We start from the raw sequence: 15232 nt of genomic DNA, 5'->3' as shown, positions 1-15232 counted from the left end.
TTCCTGTGCATCCCCCAGCTCTCACCGACTCACTGGTATCGTTTAGTTTTCAGTGGGGCCCAGTCTTTTTTTCCTTTGGGTCTGGTTCCTTCCTGGCTCCAGGCATCTTTCCCACCCCGCTCACGCTTGCTCTTCCAGTTAAGCCGGAATTAGGAAAAGGTCTGGGACCAGCCCTCTCTTCGTCAGATGCATCTCTGCTCAGGTGCCCAGTGACTCAGTTTCCCTGGTCACACATTGAGTTTCTCGCCGTTTCTCACCATCAGCTCGGGGACTGGTGATCTACATATGCAAATGAATAATTATCAATAATTACAGGCTGAATCAGTGGCTATACTACAAATAGAACTCAGGCGTCTTGACTCAGAAGCCTGGGGTTCTCCCCACCGCCCAGCGGACGCTGCGTCTGCCCCGTCGCCCGGACCCTTCCGGGGTATTCTCAGTACTTAACAGGTTTAGTTCTCTGCGGCGCCCTCTCGCTTCCGCGCTCTGAGCCTTTGCCGGACGAGGCGTGGGCGGGCAGAGGGCGGGGCCTGGGTAGGCCTGGGGCGGGGCTCTACAGTGGGCGGGGCTTCCTCGAGTTCCGGAGTCCAGTCGCTGGCCGCCTTGCTGGATCGGAGATGCAGCCGCCGCCCCGAAAAGTAAGCTTGGCCCTGAATGGGGGACTCCTGACGGGCTGGGGGAGCAGAGGGAGCTAAGGGGGCACCCGACTTGGGGTGGGAGACGGGGAGTCGGAAGGGGTCAGAGGCCAACCTAGAAGTAACAGAGGAAACAGCTCAGCTCCTCCCCGGCCCCGCCCCCTCACCGCTCCCTGCGCGGAGTGTTTTTTAGGGCCTCGCGCCGGGGGTCTTCATCCTCTCCTTGCCCCCACAGGTGAAGCCGGCCCAGGAGGTGAAGCTTCGCTTCCTGGAACAGCTGAGCATCCTCCAGACCCGGCAGCAAAGGGAGGCGGATCTGCTGGAGGACATCAGGTAGCCCCTAAGCCCCTTCACTTACACTCACCTTTGTCGTTGCACGCTTCTCCCCAACATACATCTGCTTGGGAGGAGGAACGGGCCAAGACCTCCCCAGCCGACCCATCCACAGCCCTCACCCTAGGCCTGGCCTCTCCAGACACTGAATAGAATGCTCCCCCACCTAACCCACATAAACCCCCCACCCCACACCCACATAAACACACAGGAACCCTCCCTCAAAGCCCTTGACTCTACACCACTGCCCCCACCCCCACAATCAAGCTTAGGGCAAAATCCCTCTCCCTCTTCCAGACCTGTTGGAAGGCTGGCAGACAATGTACCCAGGCCCCCATCAGTCTTCACCCCTAAGCCCACAGATGAACCTCCAGGGTGGGGAGGATCCTGCTGGGGCCCTGAGCAGTGAGATGAGAGTTTCCTGTGTTACAGCTGCCCGAGGTGATCTCAAGGACTCTTATCAGTCCCATTCCCGCTGGGTGTAGTCACACTCTAGAAACCTGGCTCCCCTGCTTCCTCCTGCCCAGAGTAGAGGACTGAGGATGAGAGAACAGGACCAAACATAACCTTATCCCCCACCTCACCCCCCACCTGCACTCTCCACAGATCCTACAGCAAGCAGAGGGCAGCCATTGAACGGGAGTATGGGCAGGTATGAGACTTTTCTCTGGACCTTACCTCTTGTTCCAGTCACCTTTACATCACCAGCAATGTCTGTCCATATCTATCCCTACTGTGGTCAAGAGCAGATGCCTAGAGTGAGACAGACTGGTGTTGGACCCCGGCTGTGTAATTATAGCCATGTGACCTTGGACAAGTTACTTAATCCTTCTTGGTCTCAGTTTCTTTCTCTGTAAAATGGGAATAATCGTAATACCTTCATGTAGTAGGGTTGTTGTTGTAAGGATTAAACAAATTAATGACTATAAGGCATTTAGCAAAGCAAGTGGCACGTAATGTACCCAAAGAATGGTATGATTATACTCTGATCTCATATTCTCGCAGTTGGGGTGGGTCTTTGAAAGGGAACTTGGTCTGTGATGGCTTTTTCACCAGGCACTCCAGAAACTGGCTGGCCCATTCCTGAAGAGGGAAGGGCACCGGAGCGGCGAGATGGACAACAGGTGGGCCCTATGGAGGCAGTGGGCCACAGGGGCTAAAAAGTGATAGGCAGCTCAGCCCCAGGAACCTGTGGGGATGAAGGCCTAGCAAGTGGGGAGGGCATGTGAGCTGCAGGTAGAGCTGACACAGCAGCAGCAGAGGAGCTGACCCAGCAAGGACACTGTGGGTTGGGTGGAGGGCAGGAGTGAGGCTTGTGGCTGAGCTAATGGGCTGATCGATTGATGGGCTCCCAGACAAGGGAGGACTGGAAAGCACTCTGCCTCCCATGGTGTTGGTCAGGGGGCGGCGGGGGGCGGGTCCCATGAAGCCGTGGAGTGCTCTCCTCCTCAACACAGATCTTCTCTGGGGAGGGGCAGGACAGTGTTTGGTGCCTGGCGCTGCCTGCTGGATGCCACCGTGGCTGGGGGCCAAACCCGGCTCCAGGCATCCGACCGATACCGTGACCTAGCAGGGGGTACAGGGCGGAGCGCCAAGGAGCAGGTGCTTAGGAAGGTATGGCTCAGAGGATGGGGTGAAGGAAGAGCTGGCTTGGGACCAGAGGTGGCCTAGGTCAGGACTTTGTGTATGGATCCCGATAGGGAACAGAGAATCTCCAGAGGGCGCAGGCTGAGGTCCTGCAGTCTGTCCGGGAGCTGAGCCGAAGTCGGAAGCTGTATGGGCAGCGGGAACGAGTGTGGGCCTTGGCACAGGAGAAGGCAGCTGATGTCCAGGCCAGGTGGGGTCATGGAGAGTGGGGAAGCCCAAAGTGGGAGAACAGGGAGGTGGGGCTGTGTGGGGTTGGAGTCAAGTCACCAAACCTGGGCCTGACTCTGATCTCATATTCTCCCAGTTGGGGTGGGTCTGATTCCTTTACCTCATCTGCACAGGCTAAACCGAAGTGACCATGGGATCTTCCACTCTCGCACCAGTCTCCAGAAACTGAGCACCAAGGTTTGAGGGATGAGGGCATAAGTGTGGGGCAGGGAAGAGGGGGGCAGAGTAGTCTAGTGGTTTGGAACCTAGGTGCATAAGTATGAGAGACTGGGTAGAATCCAGGCTCCCCTACTTCCTGGGTTGGTGACCTTGGTTAATTTACTTGATCTCTCTGAGCCTTATTTTCTTCATCTATAAAATGGAAAGGATACCTTTTTTTTCAGTCCTTTAATATGCATTTATTGAGGATCTATATGTAGTAGCCACTGTTCTAGACACTGTGGATACAGTGGAGAACACTACCAAAGGAGTTCCTGCCGTCACAGCCTGCTTAAGAAAGGCAGACAGCAAATAAATGCTTATGTTAAGATGAAAATGAAACAAGGTACTATGATAAATAACAAAGGGGTAGAATTTAGAGGGAGGCCTCTCTGAATAGGTGGCCTAACTGTGAAGAAGGAACTGGCCTTACAAAGATCCAGGGGAAGAACATTCCAGAGAGAAGAAATGGCAAGTGCAAAGGCTCTGAGGTGGGAATAACTTTGTAAGCTTGAGGAACTGAGAGAAGGCCAGTGTGGCTGGAGTACTGTGAGCAAGGGAACAAGCACTTGAAAAGAGGTCAGAGAGGTTGCCAGGGCCAGCTCATACTGGACCTGGTGGACCATGGTAAGGAACAGTGGATTTTATTTTAAATGTATGCAGAAGGCACCAGAGGATTTTGACCAGGAGTTGTGAGTATGCAAAATTTTTAGTGTAGTGCCAGGCACATAGTAAGCACTCAATAATGTGAGAATCCATTCTGGATCTGGCTTCTCAGTTGGTCTTAGAAGGACTCTGGGGGTCGAGGGCTTCCTACTGACACAAGCTTACTCTCCTAGCTGTCCGCCCAGTCAGCCCAGTACTCCCAGCAGCTGCAAGCAGCCCGCAATGAGTACCTGCTTAACTTGGTGGCTACCAATGCCCACCTCGACCATTACTACCAGGAGGAACTGCCAGCTCTGCTCAAGGCCAGTCTTAACCCAGATACCTGTCCCTCAGCAGGGAGGGAGAGGAGGACCTTCCCCTGCTTCTTGATGCCCATGACGCTGGGTGGTGCAGGGGATCTTGTCTGCTTAGAGTGGGTAGATGATACATACTTGGGCTCTGGTTCTGCTCCTAGCTGGCTGCATGGCATTGTTCGGTATACTTAACCCTTCTGAACCCCAGATTCCTCATGAGGGATAACCCCTTCTTTGCCTATCTTATAACACTAATGGGGCTCAAAGGAGAGAATGAATGTGAAGTAAACTGCTAAGTGCTCTGCACACATGAGGGCCTTTCTCACGAATGTCTTCTTCCCTCCTTCCCATACCTCATGCCCATCACGCATCAAATCTGGAATGAGCCTACTGTACAGTAGAGGTCTGGGGGAAGGGTGGTGTCAGTATCTTCGGGTTTTCTCTAGGCCCTGGTCAGTGAGCTGTCAGAACACTTGAGGGACCCCCTGACCTCCCTGAGCCGCACTGAGCTGGAAGCTGCAGAGGTCATCCTGGAGCATGCCCACCGCGGGGAGCAGACAACCTCCCAGGTGTGGGCTTCAGCCTGTAAGAGCTCCCCAGGGATCCTTTTTACTCTTCCCTCCCAATGCAGACCTTCCCACTGCACATCTGCCCCTTTCCTTCACACATCCTCTTTCTTCCAAGAAGTGCTAGGGACAGGGTTGGAGAGTGAGCCAGTGAATGAGTGACTGACTTTTCCCATCCCCTAGGTAAGCTGGGAGCAAGACCTGAAGCTGTTTCTTCAGGAGCCTAGCATATTTTCCCCCACCCCACCTCAGCAGTTTCAGCCAGCAGGGACTGATCAGGTGAGACCTTCCTGCTTGTTGGAACTGGGCCACGTATAAAGGGGACTATGGTTTAGGCCTCCTCCTCCATTATCCTTGTCTTTGTGTTAACTTACTTCGTGTTACACCATGGAGAGTGGGTTTCAGAACTCCAGCTCACCTCCCTCCCACCAGAACACAAAAACACGCCTCAGTCCACCTTTCAGTCACTTGACTGCACCATCCTTTTCATTCTACCTCTGTCCCTCAACCTGGATCCCGTTTCCGAAGCTCTGTATCTCTGTGTCCACATTACCTGTGTCCATGCCATAGGCATGTTCCCCTTTCTCTGTGTCCTTGTCCTCGGAGATCAAGACAGAGTGGAAAAAGGAGGGAACTGGAAAGAAGGAGCAGCCTCACGTCCTCTCACAGCACCCCCTGCCCCATGCAGGTGTGTGTCCTGGAGTGGGGAGCAGAAGGCATGGCTGGCGAGAGTGGCCTGGAGAAAGAGGTTCAGCGCTTGACCAGCCGAGCTGCCCGTGACTACAAGATCCAGAACCATGGGCATCGGGTGAGGTGGGGGGCACAGGTGTCATGTGCACCTTCTTAGCAAGAAGAGCTGAGAGGGGATCCTAGAGCCATTGGGGGTGTCATGGAGCTACAGAGGGGAGGGAAAGGTTTGTTTTTTGTTTTTTTTTTTCTTAAATGGATGAGAGGTATTTTAAGGTAACAGTGTGGCACAGTAGTTAAGAGCAGAGTTTTTGGAACTAGACCCATATAGGTTTAAATTCTCTTCTCTTGCTTCCTAGTTCTGTAACCCTGGGTAAGGGAGTGACTTAACCTTTCTGGACTTCAATTTCCTCATTGCTAAAGTAGGGCCAATAATAGCGCCCACCTCATAGGGAAGATGAAACGACATAATGTGTGTGATGCAACTAGCAAAGTACCAGGCCCATAGCAAGTCATGCCCAACAGTATCTCCACCCACCCCTGTTCTCTGCCTTCCCAACCAGGTACTGCAGCGACTGGAGCAGAGGCGACAGCAGGCTTTAGAGCGGGAGGCTCCAGGCATAGAGCAGAGGTTACAGGAAGTGCGAGAGAGCATCCACCGGGCACAGGTGAGATACAGCCCTGGGGTTAGAGATCCCACCTTCTCAGGCAAGCCTCACTCCCTCTACTTCTCTTTCTGATGGTGGGAAGGAAAGAAGGGAGGGGCAGAGAATAGACACTGCTGTGGGCCAGGTTCCACTAACTTCCTTCCTCCCATGCCAGGTGAGCCAGGTGAAGGGGGCTGCCCGGCTGGCTCTGCTGCAGGGGGCGGGCCTAGATGTGCAGCGCTGGCTGAAGCCAGCCATGACCCAGGCCCAGGATGAGGTGGAACAGGAGCGACGGCTCAGCGAGGCTCGGCTGTCCCAGAGGGACCTCTCTCCAACTGTGAGCTCCTCCCTCGACACTACCCATACATACTTAGAAGGGAAAAACTCCAGTGGAAGACAGACCTTATAAAACTGGAATCATAGTTGTGCCTAACTCATAGCGTTATTGTGAGGCTTAAGTGAAATCATTCATATATAATTATTTGCAAACTTTCTGGCATAGAGTCTTTGGTGAATTTTTATGATGAGCATAATAGAATGATTAAGAAGTAGGGCTCTGGGGCAATCTCTAAGGGCTTTAAGTACCAGCAACTCCGCTTATGAGCTGTGCAATCTCGAAAAGTGACTTAACCTTTCTGAACCTCAGTTTCCTTGTAAGTAAAGTGAGGTTAATAGTTGTGCAAAGTAAAACTGGCTCTTTATGAAGATTAAATGAGACAATATACATAAGATACTTAGCGTTGAGCATGGCACATAGTACGCACTCAGTTGCTGTAATGCTGCTATCACTGTTAGTATTATCCTGCTCTGTGGTGAGTGGTTGTGTACATGATGAGTGAATGGGTGCTACTACCTTGGAGGGGGATCCATGGTGTCCTTCAGGGGGAAGATGGAAGAGTGGGAGATATAACCAGTGCTTGAGAGCGGGCCCCATATGAGGTCTGTTCTTTGCCCCTCCAGGCTGAGGATGCTGACCTTTCTGACTTTGAGGAATGTGAGGAGACAGGAGAGCTCTTTGAGGAGCCTGTCCCCCCAGCCCTGGCCACCAGGACCCTCCCCTGCCCTGCACATGTGGTATTTCGCTATCAGGTATGAATTGTATGGGGACCTCTGATGGGCAAGAGTGGGGGGACAGCCAAGTCCTTAATCCTTCATGTGTGGCCCAGGCAGGGCGTGAGGATGAGCTGACCATCATGGAGGGTGAGTGGCTGGAGGTCATAGAGGAGGGAGATGCTGACGAATGGGTCAAGGTGGGTATGGGACCCTGGGCTCTGACTTTGGGTTGGGGGCAGTGGGAGGGATTTCTCTGTGGCCCCCATGGACCCAGCCAGGCAAAGCTACAAGCCTGAGTAGAGGAGAGCCAGGGTCATGGACTGCTGAGGTAAGTATGATATCTGTTCCCATTGCTGGGTGAGCAGGCTCGGAACCAGCACGGTGAGGTAGGCTTTGTCCCTGAGCGGTATCTCAACTTCCCCGACCTCTCCCTCCCAGAGAGTGGCCAAGACAGTGACAATCCCTCGGGGGCAGAGCCCACAGGTAAGAAAGGGAAATTTTGGGTCGGGGACCCTTGGTATGGAGAATTGTTAGGGGTTATAGCCCTGGGGTGTCAGGGTCCCGGGGCATCGCCACCCGCCTCCCTCTCACTGTCTTCTCTCGGCCTCTATAGCATTCCTGGCGCGGGCCCTGTACAGCTACACCGGACAGAGTGCAGAGGAGCTGAGCTTCCCCGAGGGGGCGCTCATCCGTCTGCTGCCCCGGGCCCAAGATGGAGTAGATGATGGCTTCTGGAGGGGAGAATTTGGAGGCTGTGTTGGGGTCTTCCCCTCCCTGCTGGTGGAAGAGCTGCTTGGCCCCCCAGGGCCACCTGAACTCTCTGACCCTGAACAGGTGAGGCTTACCTTCTCTCTGAACTGCCCAGGTACCTCTGGGTTGACCCTCCCACCCCAATAAAGCCTCATATTCATCTTAATGCCCTCTTTGCTCCCCAGGTTTACCTATAGTGGCCTGGGCCTCCCCATCTCCTATGGCTGGGCGGGGGAAAGGGAAACCAAGGCAGCCTTCAGAGGAGTTTGGGGGTTCTACTTTAGTGCTGGATAGACCGGGGTTCAAATTTCTATTGCATGACTTGAACAATGATTTAACCTCTCTGAGCTTGTTTCTTCACATGTAAAATGGGGATAGTACCTACTTTGGCAGGCTCACTGTCATAATTAGAGATAATCGAGGTAAAGCCTTTAGCACAGTGGAATGCAGAAGGTGCTTCAATATAAGAATGCCTGTTGTTATACTGTATATACATACAGCAGAAGAGCATAGGAGTGGGCATCAGGAAAGCTGGGTTCTAGCTGGCACTCTGCCAATAACTGGCTCTGTGATTTTGGACAGCTGGCTTAACCTGGGTCTTACTTCTAACATAGGAGTCATATTAATAAAAATGCCTACCTTGGCTGGGCACGGTGGCTCATGCCTATAATCCCAGCACTTTGGGAGGCTGAGGCGGGTGGATCATGAGGTCAGGAGTTCAAGACCAGCCTGACCAATATGGTGAAACCCCGTCTGTACTAAAAATACAAAAATTAACCGGGTGTGGTGGTAGACGCCTGTAGTCCCAGCTACTTGAGAGGTTGAGGCAGGAGAATCGCTTGAACCTGGGAGGCAGAGGTTGCAGTGAGCCAAGATGGCACCACTGCACTCCTATTGTCTGTTGAAATATCTGGCAGCTACAACCCCCACCTGAATACAAGCATTTGGCCACTACCTGTATTGGGAAGTGATAAGGAAGGAACTGAAAATGGGATGAGAGGAAAAGCTGGTAAAACCTCCCCACCTGCCAGGAATAACTCTGTGCCCACCCCACCTCCAGGTGCTGCCGTCCCCTTCTCCTCCCAGCTTCTCCCCACCTGTACCTACCTCTGTGTTGGATGGGCCCCCTGCACCTGTCCTGCCTGGGGGTGAGTGGAGGGAATTGGGGGCCCTGGGAGGCTAACAGACAGGAAGAACAAGGAAGCTTGGGCTCCTAGGTCACCCTCTGGTCCTCTCCGTGCCCCCAGGAATCTTGCAATAAGGTCTGTTGCAGCTTGCTGGACAGCACTTGCCTGGGCTCTGGAGCCAGGCTGACTGGTTCAGGTCCTGATCTGTCACTTTCAAGTATGTGACTTGAGGTGGGATTCTGAGCCTGTCTGGGCCTCAGTTTATGTTCTTTATGAGGTAAGGAAAAGGTACTAGCTCACTGAATTGTTATGAGAGTTAAAAAAGATGCCTGTGGCCTATACAGCATTGTGCCTGGCACAGTAAGTATGTAGTCACTGCTATTATTTTAAAAATTAGCGGGCTGGTCATGGTGGCTCACACCTGTAATCCCATTACTTTGGGAGGCTGAGGCGGGTGGATCACCTGAGGTCAGGAGTTCAAAACCAGCCCGGCCAACATGGCAAAACCCCATCTCTACTAAAATATAAAAATTAGCCAGGTGTGGTACCCACCAGTAATCCCAGCTACTCGGGGGACTGAGGCAGGAGAATCATTTGAACCCAGGAGACAGAGGTTGCAGTGAGCAGAGACTGTGCCACTGCACTTCAGCCTAGATGACAGAGTGAGATTCCATCTCAAAAAAAAAAAAAAAAAAAAAGCTAACTTTTCTCACTGTGCCCTCCCAATGTGCACTTTTTGCTCCTAGTGTCCAGATACCTACCTTTATGTCATTATTTTTTCTCTTCTGATGCTCACCTTTTTTTTTCTTTTTAAATGTCTGTAGCAGTTTTATTATTTATTTTAGATTCAGGAGGTACACATGCTTGTTTGTTATGTGGATATATTATATACTGGTGGAGACTGGGCTTCTAGCGTGTACCTGTTGCTCAAGTAGTGAGCACTGTACCTGATAGGTAATTTTTCAACCCTCGCCCCTGCCTCCACTCCCACCTTTGCCCCCTTTGGAGTCCTGGGTGTCTGTTATTTCTATCTCTCTGTCCATGTGTACCTGTTGTTTAGCTCCCACTCACAAGTGAGAACAATATTTGGTTTTCTGTTTCTGAGTTAGTTCTCTTAGGTTAATGGCCTCCAGCTCCATCCATATTGCTTTGAAGGACATGATTTCATTTTTTATGGCTGCAGAATGCCTGCCTTTTCTAAAACCTTCTGGTACTTCCACCTTGTCCACAAGGAATCTCCCTCCCTAGAGTTACCACCATCTCCACCACCCCAAGTTCACTTGGCGTAACTTAGCACTTAGTCATATATTGTGTTTGTTGAGGTTTCATTATTGGTTTCTTGACAGCCATTGGGGGTGGGGGTGCTGTGTATCCTATCTCCCTTTGTTTTGTACCTTGAGCAGAGCTGATTATACAGCAGTTGCCCAGTAAATGTTGAGGATAGTGGATGGAGTGATGGTGATTATTAATTCAGCAAATATTTATAGAATGGCACTGTCCTAAGTGCTGGAGATATGGAACAAAACAAAGTCTGAAGACTGACTTGTGGTTCTTGTTTCCAGACAAAGCCCTGGACTTTCCTGGGCTCCTGGACATGATGACACCTCGACTCAGGCCGGTAAGGGCCCTTGCCTTGGGGAAGAGTGTGTGTAGAGGGTCATTCCACCCAGTTCTGTTGTGTCTGCAGGGCTGTGGGAATAGGGATAACCTTAAGGGAGGACTCTGGAGAACTAACTGTGTATTCCCTACAGATGCGTCCACCACCTCCCCCGCCAGCTAAAGCCCCGGATCCTGGCCACACAGATCCCCTCACCTGAAGGCCAGGGAATCCCTGACCCCCAGTGATGCTGCTGCCCCTATCTTCAAGCTGTCAGACCATACCCTCAGTGATCCAGAGCAACACAGCCAAAAGCTGGAATCTCCCTTATTTCCACCCTCACCTCCAAGGGTAGAAACTTGCCCCTTCCCACTTCTGGGGCTGGAACCCACTCCTTTTTTTCCAATTGTTCTATCATCTCTAGGACTGAACTACTTCTTTCTCTTCTGCCACCACCCTACTTAGGGTGGTGAAATGCCTGAAATCCCTGGGGCTGGAAACCATCCATCAAAGTCTCTAGCGGTCCTGGCCTACCTCTGTCTCCACCCTGGCTCTGTGACCCACCCCACTCTGGATGCCAGGGTCACTGGGGTTGGGCCCGGGAGAGGAACAGGCCTTGGGAATCAGAAGGAGCTGGAGCCAGGATGCGAAGCAGCTGTAATGGTCTAAGCGGATTTATTGACAGTGAATAAAGGGCACGAAGGCCAGGCCAGGGCCTGGGCCTCTTGTGCTAAGAGGGCAGGGGGCCTACGGTGCTATTGCTTTAGGGGCCCACCAGGGGCAGGAGCCTACTCCCAGCTGCCACGCTCTATCATATAGAGCGAGGTGTTGGGGAAGGCGAGTCAGGCAGCCTGTTGCAGGCAGGGGAAGGAGAAGAGACTGAGGGGCCATGACCTCTCCTGAGGCCCCTCAGCCTGAGACCATGCAACTCCAGGTGGAAGTAGAGCTGCTCCCTCAGCTGGAGGGCAGTGCTGTCCAGTGGAGGGGAGGGCCTTCACGCCCACCCACCCCCTGGCCCTGCCAGCTGGTAGTCCATCAGCACAGTGAAGAAGGAGACTTGGAGAAGAGGAAGAGTAACAGTGTTGCTTCCTATTCAAGCTGTGTCCAGCTTTTCCCCTGGGGCTGCAGAACCTTCCCTACTCCCACCACCAAACCAAGGGATTTATAGCAAAAGCTAAGCCTGCAGTTTACTCTGTGGGTTTAGGGAGCTGAAAGGCTTAAGTAGTTTAAGTAGGTGATGGGAAGGCAAGATTCCCTCATTTAGGGCTCAGGCAGACTCACCTCACATACCCCCTGCTCCCTGTGGTAGAGACACCTGAAATAAAGGGGAGGGTCAATAATCAGATAACAGGAGTACGTCCTTTCAGTGCCCCCCAGAGTAGACAGCAATAATTGCTGAGCCCAGTGCAGCCCTGGCTGTGTTTTCCTACCTGGTGATTGGAAGTGTCCGGTTTGCTTGGCTGCCCATTTTCCTTTTGAGTGGGCAGCCCTGGGCTTGGGCCCCTCCCTCCAGCCCTCAGTGTTGGCTCTGTAGAGGCTCTCGGGTTCCCTTCAAGTACACGAGGGGCTAGGCTGCTGTCTCTGAGTCTTCCATTCTGTACTGGGGGGCTGGCTAGGACCTGGGGCTGTGGCCTCTCCGGGGGCATTCGCTCCATGGCAGGCATCCCTGCCTTGGGCTGTCCTCCTGCAGACCCCTGGCCACCCCCTGGGTCCTGTCCCCCACCGGAACCCCAGCTCCTGTCCGTGGGGGAGCCATCACGGTGTTCGTGCAGTCCATAGCGCTTCTCAATGTGTGTCACCCGGAACCTGGGAGGGGAGGGAACACTGGGGTTGAGAACCACAACTCAGAGGCTGCTTGGCCCTCCCCTCTGACCAGGGACATCCTGGGTTTGATGGCTACTTCCCTCAAGCCTAAGGTAGGGGAGGCCTTCTAAGATTGTAGGGCACACCGTATGCCTGACTCCTGCTGGAGCTCCCAGTCTAGGAGAAAAGAGCCAGGGCCCACTTTTGGGATCAAGTGCCTAATCTTTGGGCCCCCTACCTCAACCTCCCTTTCCCTGGAGCACCTGCCCCACCTGCCCACAGAGAACACAGTGGTCTCCCCTGTCCGGGGGCGGCTTTTTCCTTCCTTGGACCGTCCCTGGCGGACAAGTGGAGGCCTCTTGCTGCGGCTGCAATGGATGCAAGGGGCTGCAGAGCCCAGGTGCACTGTGTGATGATGGGAGGGGGTTCCGTCCTGCAGGCTGGAGGTGGCATCCACACTGGACAGCAGGGAGGAGGGGAGCAAGGGGCAACATTTCCATTTCCACTCATGTTTTGTTTCTCATGTTCTTTCAGCATGCTCCTTAAAACTCCGGAAGCCCCAATTTCCCCAGACCCTGACATTTTATCATGTCTTTAATAAACTCAACATTAAGATATTAGTGACCACGTGTTGTTCTTCCCAGGGCTGTTTGCTAAAAAGAACATTGCTTAGCCCAAAGGAGTGGCACTAGAGGTGAATGTTAGGCTTGACGGTATCTAGATGAGAGATACAGTTTGAAGGAATCGAGATTTCTACAAAACTTTCTTCCTATAAGTTAGCCAGCCTTGCCCTTCCCCCAACCCCATACATGCAAGGAGACTGGGAGAGGATTGCGCTGGAGGAGAGGATACTCTCCAAGGCAAGCTAAGTCATGCTGGCCCTTGTTTCCAGCTCACCTGGACAGCTGCACTGTCCCTTCTCCTTCACTGTCCCCCAGCATCTCCTTCAAGGCCTCAGCATTGGCTGAGGAAGAAGGAAAAGAGGGAGTCAGTGGAGGTGGAGGTCAGGGCAAGAGAAAGTTGGAGAAGGAGGGAGCAAGGGGCTAGGCTAGACCCACCTTCATTTTGGATGATGCAGCGAACAATCCTCTCCACTGTGTCCTCATTCATGTCATCCTCCTCAGCTGAAGGATGAAAGAGATTGGCAAGGAAGCAGGAATGAGTCAGCTTTGGGGGAGCATTACCTGGTGGCCCCCATCATTTATTGCTCAGGACATAGCCTTTTACCTACTTGCTATCATGCTGGACCTCAGCATTTCAGGGACCAGAAAAGATGGGGACACCAATGGGAACCCAAGACTACCATTAGAGGACCCTTCCTGCCCATGCTGCCTTTTCTAGTTTTGCTTTCAGAGTGGTGTCACCCCACTTGCTGACTCAAGAGTGCATCACTAGGCTTCCTGAGCAGGCTTGATCAGGATTTGGCCTGGGTCTGTTGGTCAGGGAGGCAGAGGTGAGGGGCAAAGGTGTGGGGAGAAGGGTGAAAGGTGACTGAGCCAGGGTTCCAGGCTCTTCACTCACGGGGCCGAAGCTGGGCATCGTCAGGCTCAGAGCCCCTCGACGTGCGGCAGCGGTAGCCCTTCTTCTTGAGCACGTGGCAGATCATGAAGCCTACCAGGCCCATGAGGAAGAAGACCAGCACAAGCAGGAAGAGCATGTACAGCCCATGTTGGGGCGGTTCCAGGTCAGGCTGTGGTTCCGACATGAGGCCCTGGGGGGCGAGCGCGGGCCAGGGCGCCTCCCGGATTTAGGGGGCTGCAGCTGGGAATGGGGGATGGGTAGGAATGCCTTGCTCAGGACCTGAAACAAGCTAGTCTCGGCGGTCCGGCTCCACCCCCTACCCAACCCGGGAGCTGTCCGGGCCAAGGGTGCTGGTTTGCCAATACCGCCCGAGTCAAGAGGTCAGCGGCTACGCAAGCTCTCTACCACAACCCTAGTCCCGCTTCCCCGACGCCCCGAGCGTTCCCCTTTCCAGCTCGTTCGCGCTTCTGTCCCTCCCAAGGACACTGCAGCACGAGATGGGACGGAATTCTTAGGCGGCAGGAGCAGAAATCGCGCCTGAGTCAGCGCCCTCACCTCCTCCGCGCCGGCCTGAGCCAGGCCTCTGCAACCCCCTCCTTTCAGTACTCCTGCACCCCTCCCCCTTTTCGGTTTCTCCCACCCTGACCACCTGGCCCACCCAGTACCGGTGATTTGGTTCTGGTTCCGGCTTCTGCTCGGGTTCCGGCTCCAGGGGCGTCCTAGTGCGGCTCAGGGCCCCCGACGCCCTCCCGGCGCTCATCCCTTGATTCCTCCCCTCCCCCTTCGCCGCCTCACCGGCCCCGGGCTGTGGCTGCGGATACCGGCGCCGTGGCAGGCGGGGGGAGGGAAGGACAGAGAAGGATGCGGGTTGGCTGGGAGCGGCGGCTGGCTTCGAGCAACTCCGGCCCTGGATCAGGGAGATGGGCGCCTCCGCAGCCGCCCTGGCTTCCCAAATGTCTTCGCCCGTCGCGGGCCCAGGACCAGGGGGCGGAGCGCAGGTGTACGGGGCGGAGAGCGTGAGCCCTGCGCGCGCGTGACTGCGCTGGGCCCCCCCGGGGCAATGTGCGGCGCGGAGTCTGGGTCCAGGTGCGGGACAGGCTGTCCGGTGTGGGTGTTGTCCACTATCCGGCACGCCTGGCGCAGCTCCTGTCCTCAGATGCCCCGACCGAGGGGGGAGTCAGGAATCTTCCCCGAGGGCTGGGGGAAGCCGGCTTTCCGCACCTTTGAGGGACGGAGTGGCGGGACCTTCGTGGCTTCCTATAGAAGTGACCACGGCCTGCGCCCGGTTTGGGGCAAGCGGCTGGATGGGATGGCTCGGCTTTCCGAGGATCTGACCCCCGGCCGGAGAGAAACGGCCCTTGCATCCTAGGAGCGATGCTACCAGTTCTCCGCCCAAGCCTGGACGCTCAAAGCCCCAGATCCCGGGAGAGCGGAGACGGGCGAGGGGCGGAGCTCCTCCGGGGGCGTGGCCTAGGTGTGGT

At 54.3% G+C, this 15232-nt stretch overlaps 2 protein-coding genes across 8 annotated transcripts; one reads left to right on the top strand and one right to left on the bottom strand.

Annotated features, from left to right (window-relative positions):
• Positions 1-544: 544 nt before the first annotated feature.
• On the top strand, positions 545-12850 carry FCHSD1 (FCH and double SH3 domains 1). Of its 4 annotated transcripts, none has more exons than XM_032298600.1 (20): positions 545-638; positions 871-968; positions 1575-1620; positions 2025-2092; positions 2441-2582; positions 2669-2805; positions 2957-3020; positions 3881-4009; positions 4447-4569; positions 4750-4845; positions 5255-5374; positions 5817-5921; positions 6076-6237; positions 6861-6989; positions 7067-7150; positions 7319-7436; positions 7567-7787; positions 8764-8851; positions 10393-10448; positions 10582-12850. In XM_032298600.1, exons 1-20 carry the CDS (start codon positions 618-620, stop codon positions 10645-10647), a joined length of 2073 nt encoding a protein of 690 aa, XP_032154491.1. In that variant the 5' UTR covers positions 545-617; the 3' UTR covers positions 10648-12850. The 4 variants fall into 4 exon arrangements, with proteins under 4 accessions (XP_032154491.1, XP_032154558.1, XP_032154616.1 ...); XM_032298667.1 differs by having other exon boundaries at positions 2447-2582; positions 10582-11166; XM_032298725.1 differs by lacking the exon at positions 8764-8851 and having other exon boundaries at positions 10582-11166.
• Positions 7666-15206, bottom strand: RELL2 (RELT like 2). 4 transcript variants are annotated; one of them, XM_032299186.1, is made up of 8 exons: positions 14417-14531; positions 13752-13991; positions 13289-13354; positions 13128-13194; positions 12503-12688; positions 11858-12233; positions 11709-11742; positions 7666-7684 (listed from the first exon to the last, which is right to left on the bottom strand). In XM_032299186.1, exons 2-7 carry the CDS (start codon positions 13933-13935, stop codon positions 11710-11712), a joined length of 912 nt encoding a protein of 303 aa, XP_032155077.1. In that variant the 5' UTR covers positions 13936-13991; positions 14417-14531; the 3' UTR covers positions 7666-7684; position 11709. The 4 variants fall into 4 exon arrangements, 3 of the variants coding, with proteins under 3 accessions (XP_032155077.1, XP_032155000.1, XP_032154876.1); XM_032299109.1 differs by lacking the exon at positions 7666-7684 and adding an exon at positions 11086-11483 and having other exon boundaries at positions 14417-15206; XR_004275452.1 differs by lacking the exon at positions 7666-7684 and adding an exon at positions 11447-11483 and having other exon boundaries at positions 11709-12233.
• Between the last annotated feature and the right edge of the window lie 26 nt (positions 15207-15232).

This window comes from Sapajus apella, unplaced genomic scaffold (genome assembly GCF_009761245.1).
Source record: "Sapajus apella isolate SASKATOON/1434 unplaced genomic scaffold, GSC_monkey_1.0 scaffold1, whole genome shotgun sequence".
NCBI lineage: Eukaryota > Metazoa > Chordata > Mammalia > Primates > Cebidae > Sapajus > Sapajus apella.
The sequence above is the reverse complement of the archived record's forward strand: the minus strand, read 5'-3'. Positions and strand labels throughout refer to the sequence as shown.

What these genes read in the sequence shown, in the direction of transcription:
- RELL2 (XM_032298985.1), bottom strand. Translation starts at nt 13,935, where the DNA reads ATGTCGGAACCACAGCCTGACCTGGAACCGCCCCAACATGGGCTGTAC. An exon ending in GGGACAGTGCAGCTGTCCAG is followed by an intron (nt 12,689 to 13,127) that starts GTGAGCTGGAAA and finishes CCTGCTGTCCAG; the next exon opens with TGTGGATGCCACCTCCAGCC. An exon ending in ACTGTGTTCTCTGTGGGCAG is followed by an intron (nt 12,234 to 12,502) that starts GTGGGGCAGGTG and finishes CTCCCCTCCCAG; the next exon opens with GTTCCGGGTGACACACATTG.
- FCHSD1 (XM_032298600.1), top strand. Translation starts at nt 618, where the DNA reads ATGCAGCCGCCGCCCCGAAAA. An exon ending in GCAGCTGATGTCCAGGCCAG is followed by an intron (nt 2,806 to 2,956) that starts GTGGGGTCATGG and finishes TCATCTGCACAG; the next exon opens with GCTAAACCGAAGTGACCATG. An exon ending in AGAGCATCCACCGGGCACAG is followed by an intron (nt 5,922 to 6,075) that starts GTGAGATACAGC and finishes CTCCCATGCCAG; the next exon opens with GTGAGCCAGGTGAAGGGGGC.